The sequence below is a fragment of the Marmota monax genome, unplaced genomic scaffold, assembly GCF_021218885.2.
Source record: "Marmota monax isolate L192 unplaced genomic scaffold, Marmota_monax_Labrador192_F-V1.1 WCK01_AAM20220418_F8-fsc00017, whole genome shotgun sequence".
In the NCBI taxonomy this organism is placed as follows: Eukaryota; Metazoa; Chordata; class Mammalia; order Rodentia; family Sciuridae; genus Marmota; species Marmota monax.
Window position 1 is genome coordinate 6,650,768 of NW_026695241.1, and position 20,727 is coordinate 6,671,494.

The following is a 20,727-nucleotide window of genomic DNA, read 5'->3' on the forward strand; positions in this document are numbered from 1 at the left end:
ATTTTCTTTCTTTTTAAAAGTCTTTGTAATAAATGTTAGGAAGAGTTATAGAGGTAGTACAGAGAGAGTGCCTGTCTACCTTTAATTCAGTCAGAAGAAGGATTGAGAGATGGAAAACATTAAAAAAGCTCCTAATCAAACTTTAAGAGATGAAAACTATGAACTTGAAAACAATAGAAACTAACATGAAACACAAAGAGGAAAGAAAAGACTTAAAAAATAAATAGCAGTGAGCGGAATGACTTCAGGGAGCCAAATTGCACAAATATAAGTGCAATTGGAACTCCCAGAGGAAAGGAGAGAGAGAGGTAGGGGCAGAAAAACATAGTTAAGTAAAAGGAAGGTTTTTCTAAAGTAAGTAAAGCTATAAACTTCAGATTCAGTGAAACCCAAGCACAAGAAACTTGGGGGAAAAAAAACTATACCCAGTCACATAAAAATGAAATAACTTACAACCAATGATAAAGTTAAAAAAAAAAAAAATGGGTGAGGGAGACACTTTATATAAAGAGGAACAAAGATAAAGTTGACAGCAGACTTTTTATAGGAAATTATTTAAGTCAGGAGACAATAGAGGTTAAAAAATAAAAGAACCTAGAATTCTATGCCAAACAAAATATCTTTCAAAAATGAAAGTAAAATCAAGACTTTCAGGACTTGGTGCAATTCAGTGTCCCAGCACTGCTTTAAAAAATAATTAAGACTTTAAGCTTTATATGCTGAATTTATCAAGAGGAGATTTACTTTACAAGAGATATTAAAGGAAATCATGTAGGCAGAAGAAAGCAGTACCAGATGGAATTCTGGATCTACCCCAAGGAATGAAGAGTACCAGATATAGTAACTACGTGGTTAAATACAAAGTACTTTTTACTATTTAAATATCTTCAGAAGATAATTGACCAATTAAAGCAAAAATAATCATGAATTATGGAGTTCATAATGTTTAAATTAATGATGATAATATCACAAATACCAGTGGACAAATAAATAATGTTGAAAATGTGGGTACAACACAATAATACTGGGTAACTTTAACATGCCTCTGTCACCACTGGATAAATCCTCCAAACAAAAACTAAATAAAGAAGCTATGGAAGTAAAAAATACAATTGATGGGGCTGGGGTTGTGGCTCAGCAGTAGAGCATTTGCCTAGCACGTGTGAGGCACTGGGTTTGATCCTCAGCACCACATAAAAATAAATAGATAAATAAAGGTATTATGTCCAATTACAACTAAAAAAAGTTTTTAAAAAATACAATTGATAATTTAGACTTAACAAACATATATAGAATATTTCATCCATCAGTGACTAAATACGCTTGCTTCTCAGCAGCACACAGATCCTTCTCTAATATAGATATGTAAGCTATCACATATGTTGGCATACAATTGTAATATTACCTTAATGTAATTTTAGCATTGGTATGGTTATTTTGTTAGCTCCCTTTCCATTGATATTAATTTTTGTGTTCTTGCTTTTTTCTTGATTAGACTTGTTTATTTTTATCAAATTTTAATTGAATTATTTCTTTATTTCATATATTTCTGCTCCGACTCTTATTTTTTTCCTGCCCACACAATTTGAAAATAATTTGTTATTCTAGCTTTTTTCTGATACAAGTACTTTAAGTTATAAATGTGCATCTGAGTACTGTTTCATCCCAGAGATCCTGATATTTTAAGTTTTTGTTATCACTTAGTTCAAAGCACTTTTTATTTATTTTCTTCCTTGACCTCTAAAATATTTATAAATGTGCCATTTAATCTTGAAATAGTTTATGTGGGGGTGGGGTTCTATATATCTTAAGGTGATTGATTTCTAATGTAATAAATCATGCAGGAAACAGTTTGCATGATTTCAAATTAAAAAAAGTAATGGAAATCCTTTTTACATTGATTGTATTGGTTACACACAAGTCAAAACTGATCAAACTGCATACTTCAAATATGTGAATTTTACTGTACTTCAATTTTACCTCAATTAAGCTATAGGGGGAGAAAATGGAATACAGATGTTTATTGTATACCTGAGTGGTGTTGATATCACTTGAGAATAGTTACATTTTGAAGATGTGGCTCCTAATAAAGTAGCCACTAAGAGAATACAGCAGAGTTTAAGACAGAAAAGGAAATAAAATATTTTATTCAAGAGAAGGGCTCTTTCCCATCTTGTAAGATGGTATGTGAAAAGGTTGAGAAGCCAGACACTAAGGAGAAAAAATATGGAGCCCAGAAGGCTGATGCTGTTGGCAAGGTTAAAAAGGGAGAACCTACAGACGAGAAACCCAAGAAAGGGAAGCTCCTCTGCAGCCGAAACCCAGTCCTGGGAGGAATTGGCACATACTCCAGGTCTGCTGTGTATTCCTGAAAGCCCACGTACGAGAGGAAGTACTCAGCTGCTAAGTCCAAGGCTGAAAAGGAGAAGGTTCTTGCTACCAGTCAGTGGTGACAAGAACCGTGGTTCCAGGGTGGTTAAGCTTCCCAAAATGCCTAGATACTACCTGACTGAAGATGTGCCACGTAAGCTGTTGAGCCACCACAAGAAACCCCCAGTCAGCATGTGGGAGACTGGGAGCCAGCACCACTCCTGGACCATCTTGATCATCCTCACTGGGTGCCACAGAGGCCAGAGTGGTTTTCCTGAAGCACCTGAGTAGTGGCTTGCTATTTGTGATGGGACTTCTTTCCCTCAATCAAGTTCCTCTGTGGAGAACACACCAGAAATTTGTTATTGCCACCTCTTCAAAGATTGATATCAGCAACGTGAAAATCCCAAACACCTCACTGACGCTTACTTCAAGAAGAAGTGTGGATGCCCAGATACCAGGAAGGTGCAATCTTCAACACAGACAAGCAAAAGACAAGATTATAGAGCAGCGCAGAAAGTTGTGGACTCTCAAATTTTACCCCAAATCTAAGCCATTCCTCAGTTCCAGGGCCACATGTGATCCATTGTGGGTTTATCCTTAAAAATTTGTGTTCTAAACTTCTTACCAAGAACCTAATTAAATAACTGATATATTAAAAATAAGATAGGAACTAAGAGTAGATAGAAATAGACAAATAGCAATATAATAGAATAATACCTAACCACATATACTATTTTTATTATATGGAAATGGTTTCAACAGCTAAATTAAAAGGCAGATACTGTCAAGTTGGACAAAAAAAGTAGGACCTGACCCTGTGTTGCCTGCAAGAAGCCTACTTTAAATATAAAGGTACATAAAGGTCAAAAATAAAAAGATGAAAAAATATATGTTGTACTAACTCTAATCAAAGGAAAGCTCAAGTAGGTATGTTAATATCAGATGAAGTTGACTTCAGGAAAGGGAATAGTACCAGGGGTAGGGAGAGTCATTTCATAATGATAAAGTGTCAATTCATCAAGAGGATTAAACAGTTCTAAACCTTTATATCTCTAATAATGAAAATTCAGAATACATGAAACAAAAACTGAGAAGAAAAATTGGACAAATCCATAACAATGGCAGGAGATAGCAACATTTCTATCAATAATAATGCAGTTAGACATAAAATCATTAAGTCCATAGAAGACTTGAACAAGACTGACAAGTTTCCCTTTCAACATCAAAGAACACATTCTCTTTTTAAAAAAATTTTTTTAGTTGTACATGGACACAATTCCTTTATTTATTTATTTTTATGTGATGCTGAGGATCAAACCCAGTGCCTCACACATGCTAGGCAAGTACTCTACCACTAAGCTATGTACAGCTCCAGCCCCGAGAACACATTCTCTTTAAGTCCACACAGTCATAAGATTGATCATAAGCTGATCCATTAAATATAAATGTGGATATTTGGTGAATAGCATATTTCTAAATAACTCATGTCAAAAAAAGTCAAAAGGCAAAAATTAGAAAGTTCTTTGACTTAAAATGAAAAGTCAACATTTTTCAAATGTTATGGGATGCCTTAAAAATAGGACTTGGAAAGTCATAACACTAATAATTTCTGAGGCACAGGTTATCTATATCCGGAATGAGAGATGATATTATGAGTTCCACAGTTATTTAAAGGAAATGGCATTATGAACAACTGTATGTCAACAATTTGACAACTTAGATGAAATGACCAGATTTCTTGAAAGATTAAAAATGACTAGAGCTCACTCAAGGAGAAATAGGTAACCTGAGTAGTTCTATCTCTATAAAAAGAAATTTAATTTGTAGTTAAAACCCTTCCCACAAAGAAGACTCTAGGACCAAATGACTTTACTGGGGAATTCTACCAAATACAAAAGGAAAAATAATACCGACAGTGCTTCAAAACCTTTGATTCACATTTTCTGTTGTCTCTCTTCTAAACATTTATTAAGTCTGGGTGCTGTTTCTCTGGGTATTTGTTACAGTTATTATCTCTGCTTTTGCATATTGTGAAATTTTACATTTAAAATATTAAATGTAAAAAGCAGTGATGATGTTTTCTGCACATAATACTTTTTTTGTTTTTGTATATAATGAGTACTACAAGTTATAGTTTCTTTCACTTAGACTTGTGTTGTTAACAATTGGAAATCTTATTTTGGCAAATTTTATGTAAATATTAGTTGCATAGATTATATTTGCTGATGGAGATATCATTGAAAACTTAATGTCAGCCTTGTTTCTTTACTAAATGACCGTTTCACTTACTATGTCAAAGTCACTTTTCTATTGCACAAAACATGGTGGCATGATATATTTAAAAAAAAAATTTTTTTAGTTGTAGTTGGACACTGTACTTTTATTTAATTTATTTATTTTTATGGTGCTGAGGATCAAACCCAGTGTCTCGCACATGCTAGGCAAGCACTCTGCCACTGAGCCACAACCCCAGCACCAGCAAGATATTTTTAATCTGGTTAAATATTACTTCATGTAATATCAATAAGATATTATAAATATCAATAAGATATCTTATCAGATGGTAAGATATCTTAATGATATTTAAATTGGACATTTATTATGTTTGTATACAAGTTTAGAGATCCTATATGATATGATTTTTATAATATTATTACTAGAAGAACATGTTTTGGACATAATCCCTAATTTCTCTAAACTTTGAATTTACTGAAAATTTTGATACCTTCAAATATTCAAAATACTGTTTCTTTGATGTTCAGTTAGTTTTAACATCTTTGTGAATTATTTTCTACATTTTTTCCATGGTGTTTGTATGTGAGTATTTCCAGTCTACAAGGAGTTCTGACTTAAGCAGAAGAATTTCCCACATTCTTCATGTTGATAGGGTTTCGATTTTTAGGAGCCCTTCCCCTGCTTGTTATGTGGTATTTCTCTGTTGGTGACTTCTCTGATGTGTTGTTGAAGGCACCCACCTTATCATTATTCTCAAAGATTTTCTTTCTGATTTTGAATTAATTTCATTCAACACTGAAGATCTTTTTTCCTTAACTCTGGAAGAGTTAATATGAAGGTTTACTTTCCTTTCCTTAGTTCTCTGCTGTGCAGAAAGGAGTGAGTCCTGGAAGAAAGAGTTCCTCCATTGTTTACCCGTGTGAGTCTCTGATGTAAAGGTTGATTCCCTTCAGAACTCTCCCCCCATTCAGTCTATTCACAGATCTCCTCATCACATATATACTCTTAAGTTTAGTAAGACATGACTTCGTGAACACGTTTTCCCACACATATTGTGTTCACCCAGTTTTGCTCTGGGATGAACTCTGAAGGTTCAAATTTGGCAGAAGTTTTCTCATCTTTGTTGTTTTCCAAAAGCTTCTCCTATGCATGAGTGTTCTGATGTAAGGGCTGATTCTTGGTGACTGAGTGTTCCAGGTATGCCGCTGATATTTCTTTTTTTTTAACAAAATTCCCCTGCATTTCTTTTTTCTTATATTGGAGAAAGGTTTGACTAGTAGCTGAAGACAGCTGATGTTCATGAAATTCACAAAGTCTCCTCTCCTTTATGAGTTCTCAGCTTTTATTTAGCTGTCCTGCAGAACTATTTCAGACATTCACTGCACTCATCCAGCTTCCTTTTGATGAGTTCCCAGTCAAGACACCTCTCCACGTTTGGTATGTTCATGTGATTTCTCCCATGCCCGGGTTCTCTTACGTATAACGAATACTGCGTTATTATGGAACATTTTCTCAGGTTCATCATGGCCAAAGGATTGCTTCATCTGGTTTTTTTTTTTTTTTTTTTTTTTGCACCAGCAATAATCTTCCTGTGGCTGAGGGCTTTCTGACTTTGAAGACATGCTCAGGGACCTGCTCCTGCCCACATTTTCTTGCATTTAGTATCAAAGAACAACTCTCACATCCATTTCTCAATTAGATCATTATGATGCTTCCTTTTTCAGCATCTTTTGCTAATAATTAATTTTAAAATAGATTTCAAAAGGTTACAAAGTAAATTAGTCATCTGAGAAATTAAGGGGAACTATCAGAAGAAGGATTAGTTTGGAGGAATGAGATCAAATGTTTATGCTTAGTGCCTTGTTCTAGAAACACTGTGAAAGGACCTGCCTTATATATATATATAACCTTCCAGACTTTTCCATTTCAATCTTGATTAACTTTCTTAAAGCTTCACTTCCAGGTTAAAGGAACAGCTTTATGACCAGGGCATTAACTTTCCAACTAGCTTTAATTCATGTTGACTTAATGGGGAGCCCAAGACCACAAACATTCAAGCAAACAGTTAAATAGCCATCCAGCAGTGAATTGTCACTGACCTCTGCTGTTAACATGAATTTTTTTCTATTAGGACCCTTCAATCCTGAACCAATTTCAGACATGGACTACATCTCTTCCCTATGAGTGACATGAGTTACATTTACATCATGTTTCTCTGGAAGAAGAGGGTTCATGCACAGGTTATGTTTCTTCAAATATTTTCTTTCTCCTTAATGTTTTGATTTTGGATAAAAAGTGAAATGTTGGTCTTGGCCTCCTGGAAGCTAATCATTTTGGTAATCAGTTTTCCAAGGTTCTTCTGGTATCTGTGACTTGGGAATTCTACTGCTCTCCACAGCTGATCTTACCTCAAGACAAGGTCAGGCCAGGTGTCTGGGCAGGGCTGCATGGTGCATGGGTGAGGTGCAGACCCATGTCCTGGGCTGACCTTGACTGAGCTGCTCTTAGGCCAGGGCAGTGTCCTGAAGATGCACATACTTTACTCTGGGTTTAGGACAGTACCTCAGTACCCAGGTCCTGCTTCTCAGGTGCTTGTCCTCTCAGAAGTACATCATCTCTATACAGGTTTCTTCTGAAAATTAAGAGTTAAAAATTAAGTCAGAGCTATTAGAAATATGAGTAGAATGTGTGTAAGAAAAGTACATGCTGAGAGATTCTTAGGGTAGCCAGCAGTAGCCGAAAAAGTGCTACTCATTTTTTAATTTGAGAAAAAGTGAAATGTTGGTCTTGGCCTTCAAGTGAGTGTCAGAAAAAACTGTTTAGGGTAGCCAGGAACAAGGAAATATATTAACGGAATAAAAAAATAATCCATCCACTTATTTAAGGAAGCAACAGATCGCTGTTGAGAGTGTTTTCAGTATACAGTATTGCTACTTCTTTCAGAGAGTTTTATTACAATCCTTGTTCATAACTTCTATTAAGTATAGAGAAAGAAGGGGCAGGGATATAGCTCAGTTGGTAGAGTACTTGCCTAATATTTGCAAAGCCCTGGGTTCAATCCCCAGCACCACACACACACACACAAAAGTACATCTAGAAGAGACCAAGGAAACAGTACATGCTGAGATTCTTAGGGTAGCCAGCAGTAGCCGAAGAAGTGCTACTCATTTTTTAATTACCTGTAGCCCAACAACCATGTGAGTGTCAGCAAAAACTGTTTAGGGTAGCCAGGAACAAGGAATTATGTTAATGGAATAAAAAAATAATCCATCCAAAAGGGGACAGATGTGTCCCCTGTTGAAAGTGAGGAAATGGGGCTCCAGAGAGGAATAATAAAAGCAAATAGAAGAATGATAAAAGAATATATGTATGGCAGACTCTTTGTTTACAAAATTCTTTCAACTGTCATAAAACGTGTTGTTTTTAGATATGAATTATAGCTGTCTTTTCCTACCCATGTGCAGATTTGCGATGAGCATTGCAGTGGAGATTATATTTAATACACTCTATACTTTGATGATTATCTACATTTGATAAGTTTTTTTTAAATTCTGGAGCATAAAAAGGTTGAATAATTTGCCTAGAGTGGCACAGCTAGTTAGTAAGCAGCCGACCAGAGCCATTTGACCTCCAGCTTTACCTTCCTGACCTATTGATAGGCCCTTCCCCTGATTTTTAATAATGTCATGGGTCATATTCGTAACTGTGACAGAATTGAGGCCAGAGTTCATTCCCCTAAGGAACTTAATTAATTAGCCGGTGAGTTGAAGTCAGGAGTGGGGACATTACACAAATGGACAGTCACCAGTTTCTATATAGTTGCTGGCAGCTGAGTTCAGATTTGGTTCTAAGCTACCTAGCATCCAGAACACGCGGGGAAATGCAAGCAAGTACAGTAGTCAGAGTTCATACAATTAGCTCTTTTTTCTGGAGAGATGTAGTCTTCCCTGACCTGTGACAGTTCTTCATGACATCTTATGGGGAGAGAATGATGAATTGATACCAATTTCCCAAATGGTTCAATAAATATAATAGTTTTGTAGGGCTTCCATGTAGATCCATGTTTAAGACCAAAACCCATCAGAACAGTTCTGTGAAGGGCAAAGACCAGGTGCTACAAGTATGCAGATCTGGCTCTGTTATGGATAAATGGTAGGCATTTCATATGGATAAGAACAGCTAAGATTTATGCATCTCTTTCTCTATGCTAAATGCTGTAAGAAAGAACTGAGTGAGCATTGTCCCCCTGAATTGTCACACAGCTGTCTGAGTTATTATTTCCGATCGATCTAAAATATGCCCTAGGAAAAACTAGGACAAAATACCTCAGAATTTTGCTTTCACTAGATGATCAGATTGAGCAAAATTCTTTCCTGTTTCCTTGTATTATTGCTCTTTTAAAATAATCACATATTTTACTTTCATACTTAGAAAAGCAAAAGATTTCCAGGAACTTAATTTTAGCCTTCAACTTTGAATGATGGAAAAATCAAAGAGATCGATTCATCATAATGGTAATTATGGACTGTTTAACTCAGCCATGCTACCCAGTGAAAGTTCAATTGAAAAATAATTTGTGAATGAATAGGTTAATGGTCATCATCTTGTATGCTTTTATTTATTACTGTCTTGTCTGACTTGTTAGTTGACTATTAAACATGTTATTTTCCTAAATTTAAATTTCCATTTGCTGATATTTTAGAGTCTATTTTAAAACACCTGTAGTTGAATATGTTTTGGGTTTTTTGGCTTCTACTTTCAGAGGAAAGGCCAAGGTATAGCAAGGGTGAAGGTTTTCAGATTTCAGTTAGCATCTTAGTTCTTCTCTATAATCAGGAAACTCATACAAATTAAGGTTATTATATTCTGAAACTGTAATCATAGGGTCAATTTGTGGTTTCACCCAGAGAAATTCACACATAAATTTATTTATTTAGTTCTTCATTTAGAGAATGGCTAGTGCATTTCATCACAAAGACAGGAATTAGGAAACACAGACACTAACTTATGGACCATTTAAAAACATGGCTTGATAGAGAAGGTGAAAAAGTATTTTCAGTTCTTTAATGGGCAGATTTATTTGAATACTGTTGGCAAGAAAACTGGTAAGACTTTGGAGGAGGGCTGGGGATGTGGCTCAAGCGGTAGCGCACTTGCCTGGCCCGGGTTCGATCCTCAGCACCACATACAAACAAAGATGTTATGTCTGCTGAAGACTGAAAAATAAATATTAAAAAAATTCTCTCTCTCTCTCAAAATAAAATAAATGCTATGTGCTTAAAAAAAAAAAAAAGACTTTGGAGGAGGAGGGCGATGCTCCTTCCTAGACAGATGTGGGCCTAGGGCTGGACACTGGGGATAGGCAGGATTTGGAAAAATGGCAAAGCCAAGAAGAGAACATTGTAAAAGAAAGAGAGACACCAGCCCCATTCCTCCTTCTGCTAGCTCCTGTGGCCTCTCTGCCCTGCAGGGGGAACTCAGCAGGGATTCAGATGCCTCACCCACTCCACTGCCATAAAAGCACTGGAGGTGGTAGAGACTGTCCTGAGTCATTATCACTCACAGTCCCCGACTGGCCATGGATCAGGCAGGTGAATACTCTGTCCTAAGGGCCCTTTCTGCACTTAGACCCTCTCTTAGACCCTCTTTCTCTCTTAGACCCTCTTACCCAACCATGCTCTCACTTGGTGTCTGGCGTCTCTTCCTTCCACATCTCTCTCGCCTCCTACAGCACCCACCCTTTGTCTCCTCTTAGAGTTGCGTACCTAAATCTGTGGCTGTGATGCTATTTTGGGGGGGGGGGGTACCAGGGATTGAATTCAGGAGCACTCGACCACTGAGCCACATCCCCAGCCCTATTTGGTATTTTATTTAGAGACAGGGTCTCACTGAGTTGCTTAGTGCCTCGCTGTTGCTGAATCTGGCTTTGAACTCACAATCCTCCTGCTTCATCCTCCTGAGTCGCTGGGATTTCAGGTGTGCACCAGTGCACCTGGCTGTGATGCTGTTAATAAAGCATCTGCCCCTAAGTATAGTTCCCTCCTTGGAATATCGTTACCTCCTGCAACATCAGGGAGAAGAGCAGATAACTATAAATTATGTTCAGCCAAATCCGCTGACCTGATGGGACCGAGAATTGGGAAGGGGTTTAGGGCAATTTGCCAAGAAGGAAGGACGAGGTTTCAAATTCCAGAGTGAGGTATCAGGGCTTTGCTCTATTAACACCTAGAAACCTTGAAGTATTGTGAGCAGGAGATGTATATAATAAAAAGGGTAATGATTCCTGTCCATGTTTGATAGAAATAAGGTTTTATTGGTTCTGATATCTCTATTCAGCTGTCACCTGTCACTCATTTTCCTCTCAATGATAGAGTAAAACTTGATTTTTTCCATTAAGGTAGATTCTTTCCCTTTATTCCCCTACTTTTCTGCAGGCAACTAGAAGAAAATATTAGTCTTCTGAATTTACTTATCCATCTTATTGTGACAACTCATCATTGTCAATGTCACTTTCACTCTCTGTCCTTACAGTCTTTCTGTGTAAACACATTACAGCCCTTTCCCCCCATCATAGCCTCCAAAAGACATAATCTGTATTTTATTTCTCAAATTAGAGAAGGCCAGCATTATGCATTTTAAAAGGCCACTTTGTTCTTTTACCCCACCCCCCCTTTTTTTTTTTTAGACATTCTCAGTCCTTGGGAAAATTAATATATAGCCCAGTGAACACAAATCCCCCTTTGCTGTTAAATATGGGACAAGGCTTACAGTCCAGATAACCTGGCGTTTTTGTTGTTTTCTCCTTCACTCTCCTGGGTTTATTACAGTTTCTAATTTGAGCTCACCGTGCTGGCCAGACTCTAGACTACTTCATTTTCAAGAGGATGTCTTGTTGTGCACTGAAACTTAGAACTGTGAACCACAATATATTTATATATATATATATATATATAAAATGGAATTTTCAAGGAAAAATAATATATAGTATGATTGGACTTTATGAATATATCTGCTCCTGTGATGAAAGATGATTACCCTCCCAGGAAATGGCTTAAAAACAAAAAAAAAAAGAAGTAGAAAAAAGTAACAGTCCCAGGCTCTCTATATGGCATATCTATATCACATATATTTAGTAGTAGTATGGAAAGTAAAACTTTAAAATGCATGTATGTTTTCATTATAGAACATGAAAAGAGTCATTTTGCTAAGGATAATTTATAAAATGGAAGATGTTTTCTATTTGTATGGGAAATGCACAGGCTTGTGGAGTCAGGTCCTCTTAGGATTTGGATCTTAGCTATTCCCTGAAGGCCTATGTGCTACAGAATTGGAGCCCAGCCTGTGGTGCTTTGGGGAAGTAGAGGAACTTTTAGGGGGTGTGGTCTTGTGGGAGGAAGTTGGGCCATCGTGGGTGTGCCTTTAAAGGGGACGTTGAGATTCTGTCTTGTCCGTCTGTTGGGATTCTGTCTTGTCTGTCTGTTTTGCTTCCCTGCAAAACAGGTGATGAGTTTCCTCTACCACATACTGCCACCATCATGTACCCTGCTGCCACAGGCCAAAAGCCACAGGGCCATGTAACCAGGAACTAAAACTGTAAGCCAAAATACAATCTTTTTCTCTTTTGTTTATGTTAGGTATTTTTCACAGTGACGGAAAGCTGGCTGATACATTCTTAGCAGTCTTTAAGCTGTGGTCCTCAGTCCTGGGTCCTGTTAGGATACTCCTGGGGAAACAGTTGAACAGAGAAGTGCAGTGAGCCCACCTCTCTTCAAATGGAATAGCCTTGCCTTCACGTCCTCTATACATTGGACTGTCCTGGTTTATAAAGAAGGACTTTCCTAAGAAGCATTAAAACAAACAAACAAACAAAAAAAAAAAAACAACAGTCTGCAAACCACTTATAGAGTCCAAATACCCAGGCAATTTCACAACACCTTCCATAGACATTAATAAATGCAGGTAAACACCTAGATCTATGTGTTTTCTGATGATGTTGAGATTCTAATGTGTAACTATTGTAAAATGTGTTTTAGATAACTTATTAGAGGAATAGTGTACATAGAAGATGCAAGATTGTGTTTGAAATTAGAATTTCCTGAACATATTCTTTCACTCTGGGGGGGACACAGATAATGCATTTCTCATTGGGTATGAAATCTGATGTCAGTAGAATTATTGAAAGTCTTTGTGAAATGGTAATTTCAGGTTTGACTATTTTGACAGCAGGTGGAGCTAGTTGTAGCAATTCTATTTCTAGGCCATTTAAAAAGCAGCAAGATACATAAAACTTACATTAATGTGTTTGCGTTACAAAGCTGTAGGAATAGTAAATTATTAAATATTAGCTTTGGAAAGCAATCGTATTATTACAACAGCAGAGCCAAGCTGAATAAAAACTTCTCCATCTTTTTAGAAAAGGGGCTTGCATTTGGATGTGTTTTGTCTTGGAAGATTACATGAGGGCATGTGGAGAGGGGTGTGTTTACACAGTGTAATATGTAATCGATGCCTTTGACCCCTAGATATTGACTTGAAAAAAGAAGTTATATGGCTCTGTGAGAAAATAGCATGAAAGAACGATTATACACACAGTTATTTGTGTTTCTCTTTTTAAGTGGTAATAAACAGAATTTAAATCCACATACATTTTCTCCTAGTAAAAACCGAAGAACATTTGATTTTTATTCTATGAGATTGGGGAATAAAGACTTGAATGCTTTATAGCTCCAATACTGATGTGTCATCTGAACATGTAATTTAAAAGATAGCACCACTCATATGGTTCTGTTTTTCATGTGAATCACACATTGAACCATGGAATCGAGCTCCCCCCATCCTTTCTCTAAGTCAAATGCAATAATGAATAAAGGAGAGATATTATGCATGCATTGCCTTTCTCTCTGAATTTTGGTTTTTTTTTCACTAGGTCACTATGTATTAAAATAGAAGTTTTTCCAGTTAGAATGGCAATCATCAAGAATGCAAATAGCAGTAAATGATGGCAAGGATGCAGGGAAAAGGAACTCTCACACACTGCTGGTGGGAATGTAAATGAGTACAGCCATTATGGAAATCGGTATGGAGGTTCCTTAAAAAGCTAAAAATAGAACAGCCATATGATTCATCTATACCACTCTTTGGTACTCATCCAAAAGAATTAAAGTCAGCTTACTTGAGAGACACCTGCATACCCATGTTTATGGCAACACAATTCACAATAGCCAAGTTATGGGATCAGCCTAAATGCCCATCAGCAGATGTGTGGATAAAGAAAATATGGTGTGTATACACAATGGAGTTTTACTCAGCCATAAAGAATGAGGTTATGTCATTTGCAGGAAAACTCTAATGGATCTGGAGATTGTAATTTTGAGTAAAATAAGTCAGAAAAGTGTCACTTGTTTTCTGTCATGAGACAGCAAGAGGGGAGAAAAGTACACCAGGCAGGTTGAAGGGAGCACATTAGGGCAGAGGAAGATTAGGGGAGGGAGGAAGGAAAGGGGGGAATGTGTTAGTGAAATTTATCAAAGGATGTTTTTATGTACGTATGAATATGCCACAATGAAACCTGCCATTCTGTATAATTAATATGCACCAATAAAGACAGGAGTTCTAAAATGACTGCCAATTTTGCTGGCTATGTGAATAAAAAGTGACCTACTTTGAGGCACTAGTTTACTGAGTTATAAGATGACTTAAAACAGGCATTTTAACTTTTTGCCCCAAACTAGAAATCATCTAGAAAACATCTTCATGGTCGCTCATACTCATTCGTTCTTATTCATCACATTGCTTTTTTAGCAAATGCGTGATGAATGCCTGTGTATGAAGTCTAGACACCATGCTAAACTTGGGGCTGAAATTGTGAGCAATGCATACTGCATTCCCAGGAAGCAGACCTGTCTCCAAAGAATTACCATAGATTCTAATTAATTTGACAATTGTGTGTGAACACTGGACTGTCATTCACAGCAAAGGGACCCAGTCAAGAGGAATCAGAGAAGACTTCTAAGAGGAGGCAGCGCTTGAATTTCATGTAGAAGGAGATGTAAAAATTCACTAGGAGAAATAAAGGAGAAGGGACTTTCCAGATAGTGTGTTTACATGTGCAAAGTTACTGGGTGCTAAAAGCCTCTTTGGAGAGGTATAAAGGGTAAGTTTGTGATGTATCTCATTGAACATGCCATCATCAGTGGATAAAGTTTCCATGAGTTTCAACAACTCTGGATGCTATTTAAATAATTAGTTTTTGGAGTTTATGAAACTAAAGTTATAGATATGAACTTAAGGGAACATGCATGACCTGACTTCAGTTTTAACCTCAGCTAGCATTCTGAGGTATGTTCTCTGGTCACAGGAGTGATTAGATGGAATGGAGCAGCATCAATCTCTAAGCAGCTACTGGGGGGGAAAATGTTGCATATGCTGATTCAATGCAGTACTGTCAGCCTTCTGCATCCGCAGGTGCCAAGCTTCACTCAACCACAGATGGAAAAGATTTTTTAAAAATTGCATCTATATCAAACATATGCAGACTTTTTTCCTGCCATTATTCCCTAAACAACACGGTAACAACTATTTATACAGAGCTTCCATTGTATTAGGTATTACAAGTAATCTAGAGATGACTTAAAGTATATGGGAGGATGTACAGAGGATATATGCAAATACTCTGCCATTTTATATGAAGGACTTGAGCATCCTTGGATTGTGGTATCCTTGAGGGGTTCTGGAACCAGTCCCCGACAGATACCAAGGGATGATTATACGTAGGAATACCTGCCAGACGCTCCTCTAGGTGCCGGGGCATGTGCCTTGTTGCCTAGAGGAAAGCCAGCTGCCGCCTCCACGTTTTCCTCCTCTTTGGCTCCAAAGCACTGAGCACTTCACACATCCTAACACAGCTCCTCATCTCACCCCAAAGCCTATCTTCCCTCGTCTTTTTATCTCTTTAAATGACTTCTCAAACTACCTAGCAGTCAGTCCAGAAGCTGCAGGTTATTCTTGACATCTTCTTTCTCACCTGCCACATCCGACTCATTATCAAGTCGTGTCATTTCTATTCTAGAACATTGTGGACACCTTCTCCTTGTGCCCACCAGCACCCCACAACCACATCTCTTGCCAGTAGTCTCCTAACTGGTCTCCCTTTTTTATATTTTTGCTTCTTCCCCAATCCTTTTTCCCAAGACAATACCCTGAAAGATCTTTTGAAAATATTAATGAGATCATATCACTTCTTAATTTAAATCTTTGACTGACTTTCTACTGCAGCCTAAATAAAATCCAAATTATCTGCTGCTGCCCACAGGGCCTGTGGGAGTCCCTGCCCTGCCTCTCTCACCCACCTCATCTTGCATTACTCTCTCTTGCTCACCGTGGTCCAGGCAGGCGGCATCTTCTCATTTCCCCACCTGGCCAGCCCGCCACCTTTGCACATGTTGTTTCCACTGCTTGAATTGCTCTTCTTCTCCTCCTTTAGCTAGCTGGTATCATTTCATGATCTTAGCTTAAATGTTTCTTCCCCTTGAGAGTTTTCTCCTCGACCAGAATCTGTGCTACAAGAGGATTCCCGGGACTCTCTTGACAACCTCCTGTTTCTCCCTGGTTACTGCAATCTGCAATTATGTGTTTGCAGTTGAACCTGAATAATGGTGGTCTCCCCATTAAATAGTATTACCCTTGAAACTGGGGCCATGTCTGTTTTCTTCTCCCCTCTACTTCCAGAGCTTAATACAGTGCCTGGCACATAGTGGATCTTAAAAAGTTGTCAAAGAGGGCTAGGGGCTGGGGTTGTGGCTCAGCAGTAGAACGCTCGCCTTGCACGTGCTAGACCCTGAGTTCCATCCTCAGCACCACATACAAAAATAAACAAGTGAAATAAAGGTGTTGTGTCCAACTACAACTAAAAAATAAAATATTTTTTAAAAAGGGCTGGGGTGTAGGTCAGTGGTAAAGTATTTGCCTAGCATGTGTGAGGCACTGGGTTCGATTCTTAGCACTGCATATAAATAAATAAAGGTGCATCGACAACTAAAAAAAAATTTTAAAGTTGTAAAACAATCAGAATAATTTAAAAACATCAAGCTTGATTGATTTTTTTAAAGTTTATAAATCTTTACAAATAAGAAAAGCATAAGAAATTAAGAAAATTATTTCAACATGTTTTGAGCTATAGGAACTGTCTTAAAAATGACATATGGCACAATATTAGTTACCCCACCCAAAGGAAAAGGTTACTTGTGGTTATAGTATGATTTAGGGCTATTTTTAAAACAGAGTGATAACTTTTTTAATGGAAATCCTGCATTATAAAAATGAACTGCTCTTTTTATATATTTAGAACGCAGTTCACTAAAATGTTTAAATTCTTGGCTCTGCTTCTTAAACCTACTACAAAGATCACATTAGAATTCATTTTAATAGACATTGTAAGCACAGTATCCAATCTCATATCATCATGCTGGGCTCTTTTATTATGAGAGTCGCAGGAAGCTGAGCCCCAGGCTGCTGAACACATTGTGGGGTGTATCCACGGCTGGGGATGGTGCCAGCTCTATTGTTTATGTAATATTCTCTCCACCTTTATCTGTGGTATGCAATTGGTATTGACTTTTGAGAAACTACTTCTCTGACCTGATCTCCCAGTTGGAAAAAAACCTGCCGAAATGACATCTGGCTATGAAAAAAGGGATCAAAGAAGCATAAGGAAAGAAAAATTATGAGACATCGTTTAATGAGTAGTTTCTTGCCTGTCCTTTAGATCTTTTAGAGAAAAGAGTGTTAAACTTTTTCAAGGTCACCATTCCTTTGTCCCTTGCAATGGCACGGTGGACCCCAAGGGTATCTATCATTTTCACCGTTGATTGCCAGGGCTGGATTTACTTAGCATGTAGCAAAATGTCTCTTTGACTTTGTTTAGGAGTAAATACCATTCTCCAAAATTAAGGTCAAGTTTGATTATGATATTTATTACTGTTCACGTCTGTTTTATTTTTTCTAAAGAGGAAGACAGTCATCTTTGGCAAATTGTTTTCCCCAACTTTTAGGTGTATCGCTTGAGGAGTTTTTAAATATCATAAGGAAAAAGAAGGAAGTTCAACTATATCACAATGAGATAAGACACATCTTCACAGCTTTTGACATGCACTGTAAGTGTCTTCAGAGTGTTTGAAGTGTTTTGATAAAAAGTTTCTGCTAAGAAATTGTGAATGAGAATATGTACTCAGTAAACCAAATGTACAGTGTACTTGGAAGATTATTTTACTGTAGTCTTTAGCTATTACCTAAGGTGTTGGTGTGAATTTTTTTTCCACCGCAATCTTAAGTTCTTGGCACATTCTAAGGATGAAATAATGTTTGTGGTTATGTAATTGTGCTTGGATACTGTAATGTGTACTCACAGATTGTACCTATATTGTGCAGTTGGCAGCAAAGGGTTGGCTGTGTAGGGATATAGGTCACAGCCAGCTGGGGAGTGTGGGAGACCCTGCAGCTGTCTCCTTCAGCTCCTGCTTTGACTCACACAATTGGAAGAGTTGTCTTCCCACACTGGGCTTGGCTGAGAAGGGTGGCCACAGACCCCCCAGCCCCACATATCTCACCCAGGAGGAGAGGACTTATGGATTAAAGTGTCTCCCATGCTATTATGAGTTTCCCCACAAAACTAAAATAAAATAAAATTTGAAGACTGAATAGTTTTGACAATTCACAATGACTCAAAGCCCAATTTCATTATTGTAGTCATGTCTGCATCTGGTCCTTTCCCCTGGACTTGGAGAATCAGCAAAATGGCAGGACTGGAAGTGATGCGAGATCACTGGGACTGCGCTGAAGGGGAGAATATTGCTAGATTTGCAAATTCTTCAATTGAGACAACCTTAGATTATCTTTTTTTAAGAAAAAAAAATATTAATTTTTTTAGCTGGGCACAATATCTTTATTTTATTTATTTATTTTTTATGTGGTGCTGAGGATCGAACCCATGGCCTCACACATGCTAGGCGAGCGCTCTACCACTGAGCCACAACCCCAGCTCAACCTTAGATTATCTTACCTGTAAATTCAAATGTTAATGTACTGCTTTTCTCCCAATAACATATTAAAATAAAGTTTCACATAAATATTAAGTATGAAATAATAGTTCACAGGGTTTATAAAAGTAATTGAACATGATATATTTTGTTTTCAAATAGATCGTGGATTTTTAACTTTGGAAGATTTCCAAAGAGCCTTCAGGCTTGTGGCTCCCAAATTACCTGAAAGGACTGTTCTTGAAGTATTCAGGTAAAGCACCAAATCTTTACATCCATCCACCCTTTGATTTACCATTTGCTTCATGAGTTTTCAGTTTTTATGGAAAACTTTTACTTGTGCACATTTTTCACTTTGGGACATTTCCATGTCATAGCACCATGTTGTGATGCAGGAAGGAAGCCTGTATTTAGGTATGGGTCCATCCACAGCCTGAGGATGGCCTTAAGGTGGGTGGAGTGCTGCTCACCTGGCAGATGCTTGAAAACATCGTTGGTAGTGGCAGGAAAGGAGCAGGAAGGAAGCAGAACTCCATATATTTATGTGTCAAGCAAAATACCAAAACTTTATTTCTGTTTATCAGGGACATTAGTGGTCTCCTATGGTCTGTATTTGTCAAATGCAGATTATGCATGGTTCTTGACTTGTCTGGAAGAAAAGCTGGAAGTGCGTAGTGATGGCCTCCTCATTGATTTGCTTTCTAATCTGCTGACAGAGGTTATAGTTTACACTAACTTGGTAAAGTCAATTTAAATATTCTATTATGTAGTTCTTCAAAACTAATTCTGACTAAATGGACGAGTGGCTCAAAAGCAGTTCCTGTTAGGAAACTGCAGATTGAAGGTTATGTTAATGAGGAAAACCTGTGGATGTGAGGAGATGGCAGAACTGTCTGTGCTCCAACACCTAGCATGAGTGCTTCATCAGGCCATCACCAGGTGTATTAATAAGGGTTCAACATACAAATGAGAGACAGAAAACCCTAAATACTAGAAGCTCAAAGAGATGTAAATATATTTCTCTCACACATAAATATAGGCAACTCAAGCCTGAGTGACAACAACATAGATATGAAGGACCTGGGTCCCCCTTCTTGTTGCTCTGGCTGCCCTAATAATGCCTGGCTTCTCCTTGCTTCAAGATGGTTGCTTAAGTTGCAGCCATCAAATCTGAATTCTAGGTAGTTAGAAGGAAAGGAGGCAGGAGATCTGCCCCTTCTTCTAAGGCTATATATTGTTCCTACTTACATCCCAGGACTTACAATGTAGATTCAAGGCTGTATCTGTAAGGGAGAAAGGAGGAGGGCCTTGGAAAATGTGAGGTTTGCTCTGGAAAGTTATAGGCCAGTTCACAGGTTCTGATACTGAGGAAGAGGGAGAGAGAATGGATACTGGGAGACATCTGGCAGATATTCCCATTTGGGATGAAAGCAATTTAATGGAATCTGTCCAGAAGCCAGCCTTACTCAGTAGAAATAATGAAGCAGGTTATTTGAATAAGGATTTGCACTCATTATCATTAACAGTGACATATATGAAATGTATTGGCTGCAGTACTCACAAACAAGCTATTGAATGAGCTACTGAAGAACAAAGACATTAAAGCCAGATGCATACACAGTACCATAGGATGATATTACTTAGTTGGTTGTGTGCAAATAAGTTCTTTAAAGTATCCTAGTACCTTTTTATACACTTGTAATGAAATGGGTAATGAATACCAATATATTTCTCCCACACAGAGGTTGTTTTTAATAAGAGAGACTAAAATTTGTTACCCATTTTCCTTTTTCAGAAAGACAAGTTGTCCAAACTAGGTGACCTTGATGTGCTAAATGGTTTTAGTAGATGCTATCTTGCAGAGATTTTTTGAAAAATATACTTAAATATAGCCCTTCAAGGTAGAAGCAGTGTTTTGACAATAAGTGAGAAAATAACTGCTTCTGGAAGAAACCTGTTACAAGGAGAGCATTTTCTGAAAGTAGATGTTTGTAAATGTGATTTTATTTTTTAAAATAATGTGTCACCTATTATAACTCTTCACATCTACATGTTTGCTAATATGTAGATGGAATATCTACATATT

General features: G+C 37.5%; 1 protein-coding gene and 1 pseudogene across 4 annotated transcripts in view; both read left to right on the forward strand.

Annotated features, from left to right (window-relative positions):
- Positions 1 to 20,727, forward strand: part of Efcab11 (EF-hand calcium binding domain 11) — a 157,789-nt gene that overhangs the window by 6,776 nt on the left and 130,286 nt on the right. For all 4 annotated transcript variants that reach the window (XM_046440683.2, XM_046440682.2, XM_046440679.2 and 1 more), the window contains exons 4-5: positions 17,658 to 17,759; positions 18,804 to 18,894. In XM_046440683.2, coding sequence (XP_046296639.1) covers positions 17,658 to 17,759; positions 18,804 to 18,894 — 193 coding nt within the window. The remainder of the gene's footprint in view (positions 1 to 17,657; positions 17,760 to 18,803; positions 18,895 to 20,727) is intronic.
- LOC131424007 (large ribosomal subunit protein eL6-like) lies at positions 1,526 to 4,810 on the forward strand (annotated as a pseudogene).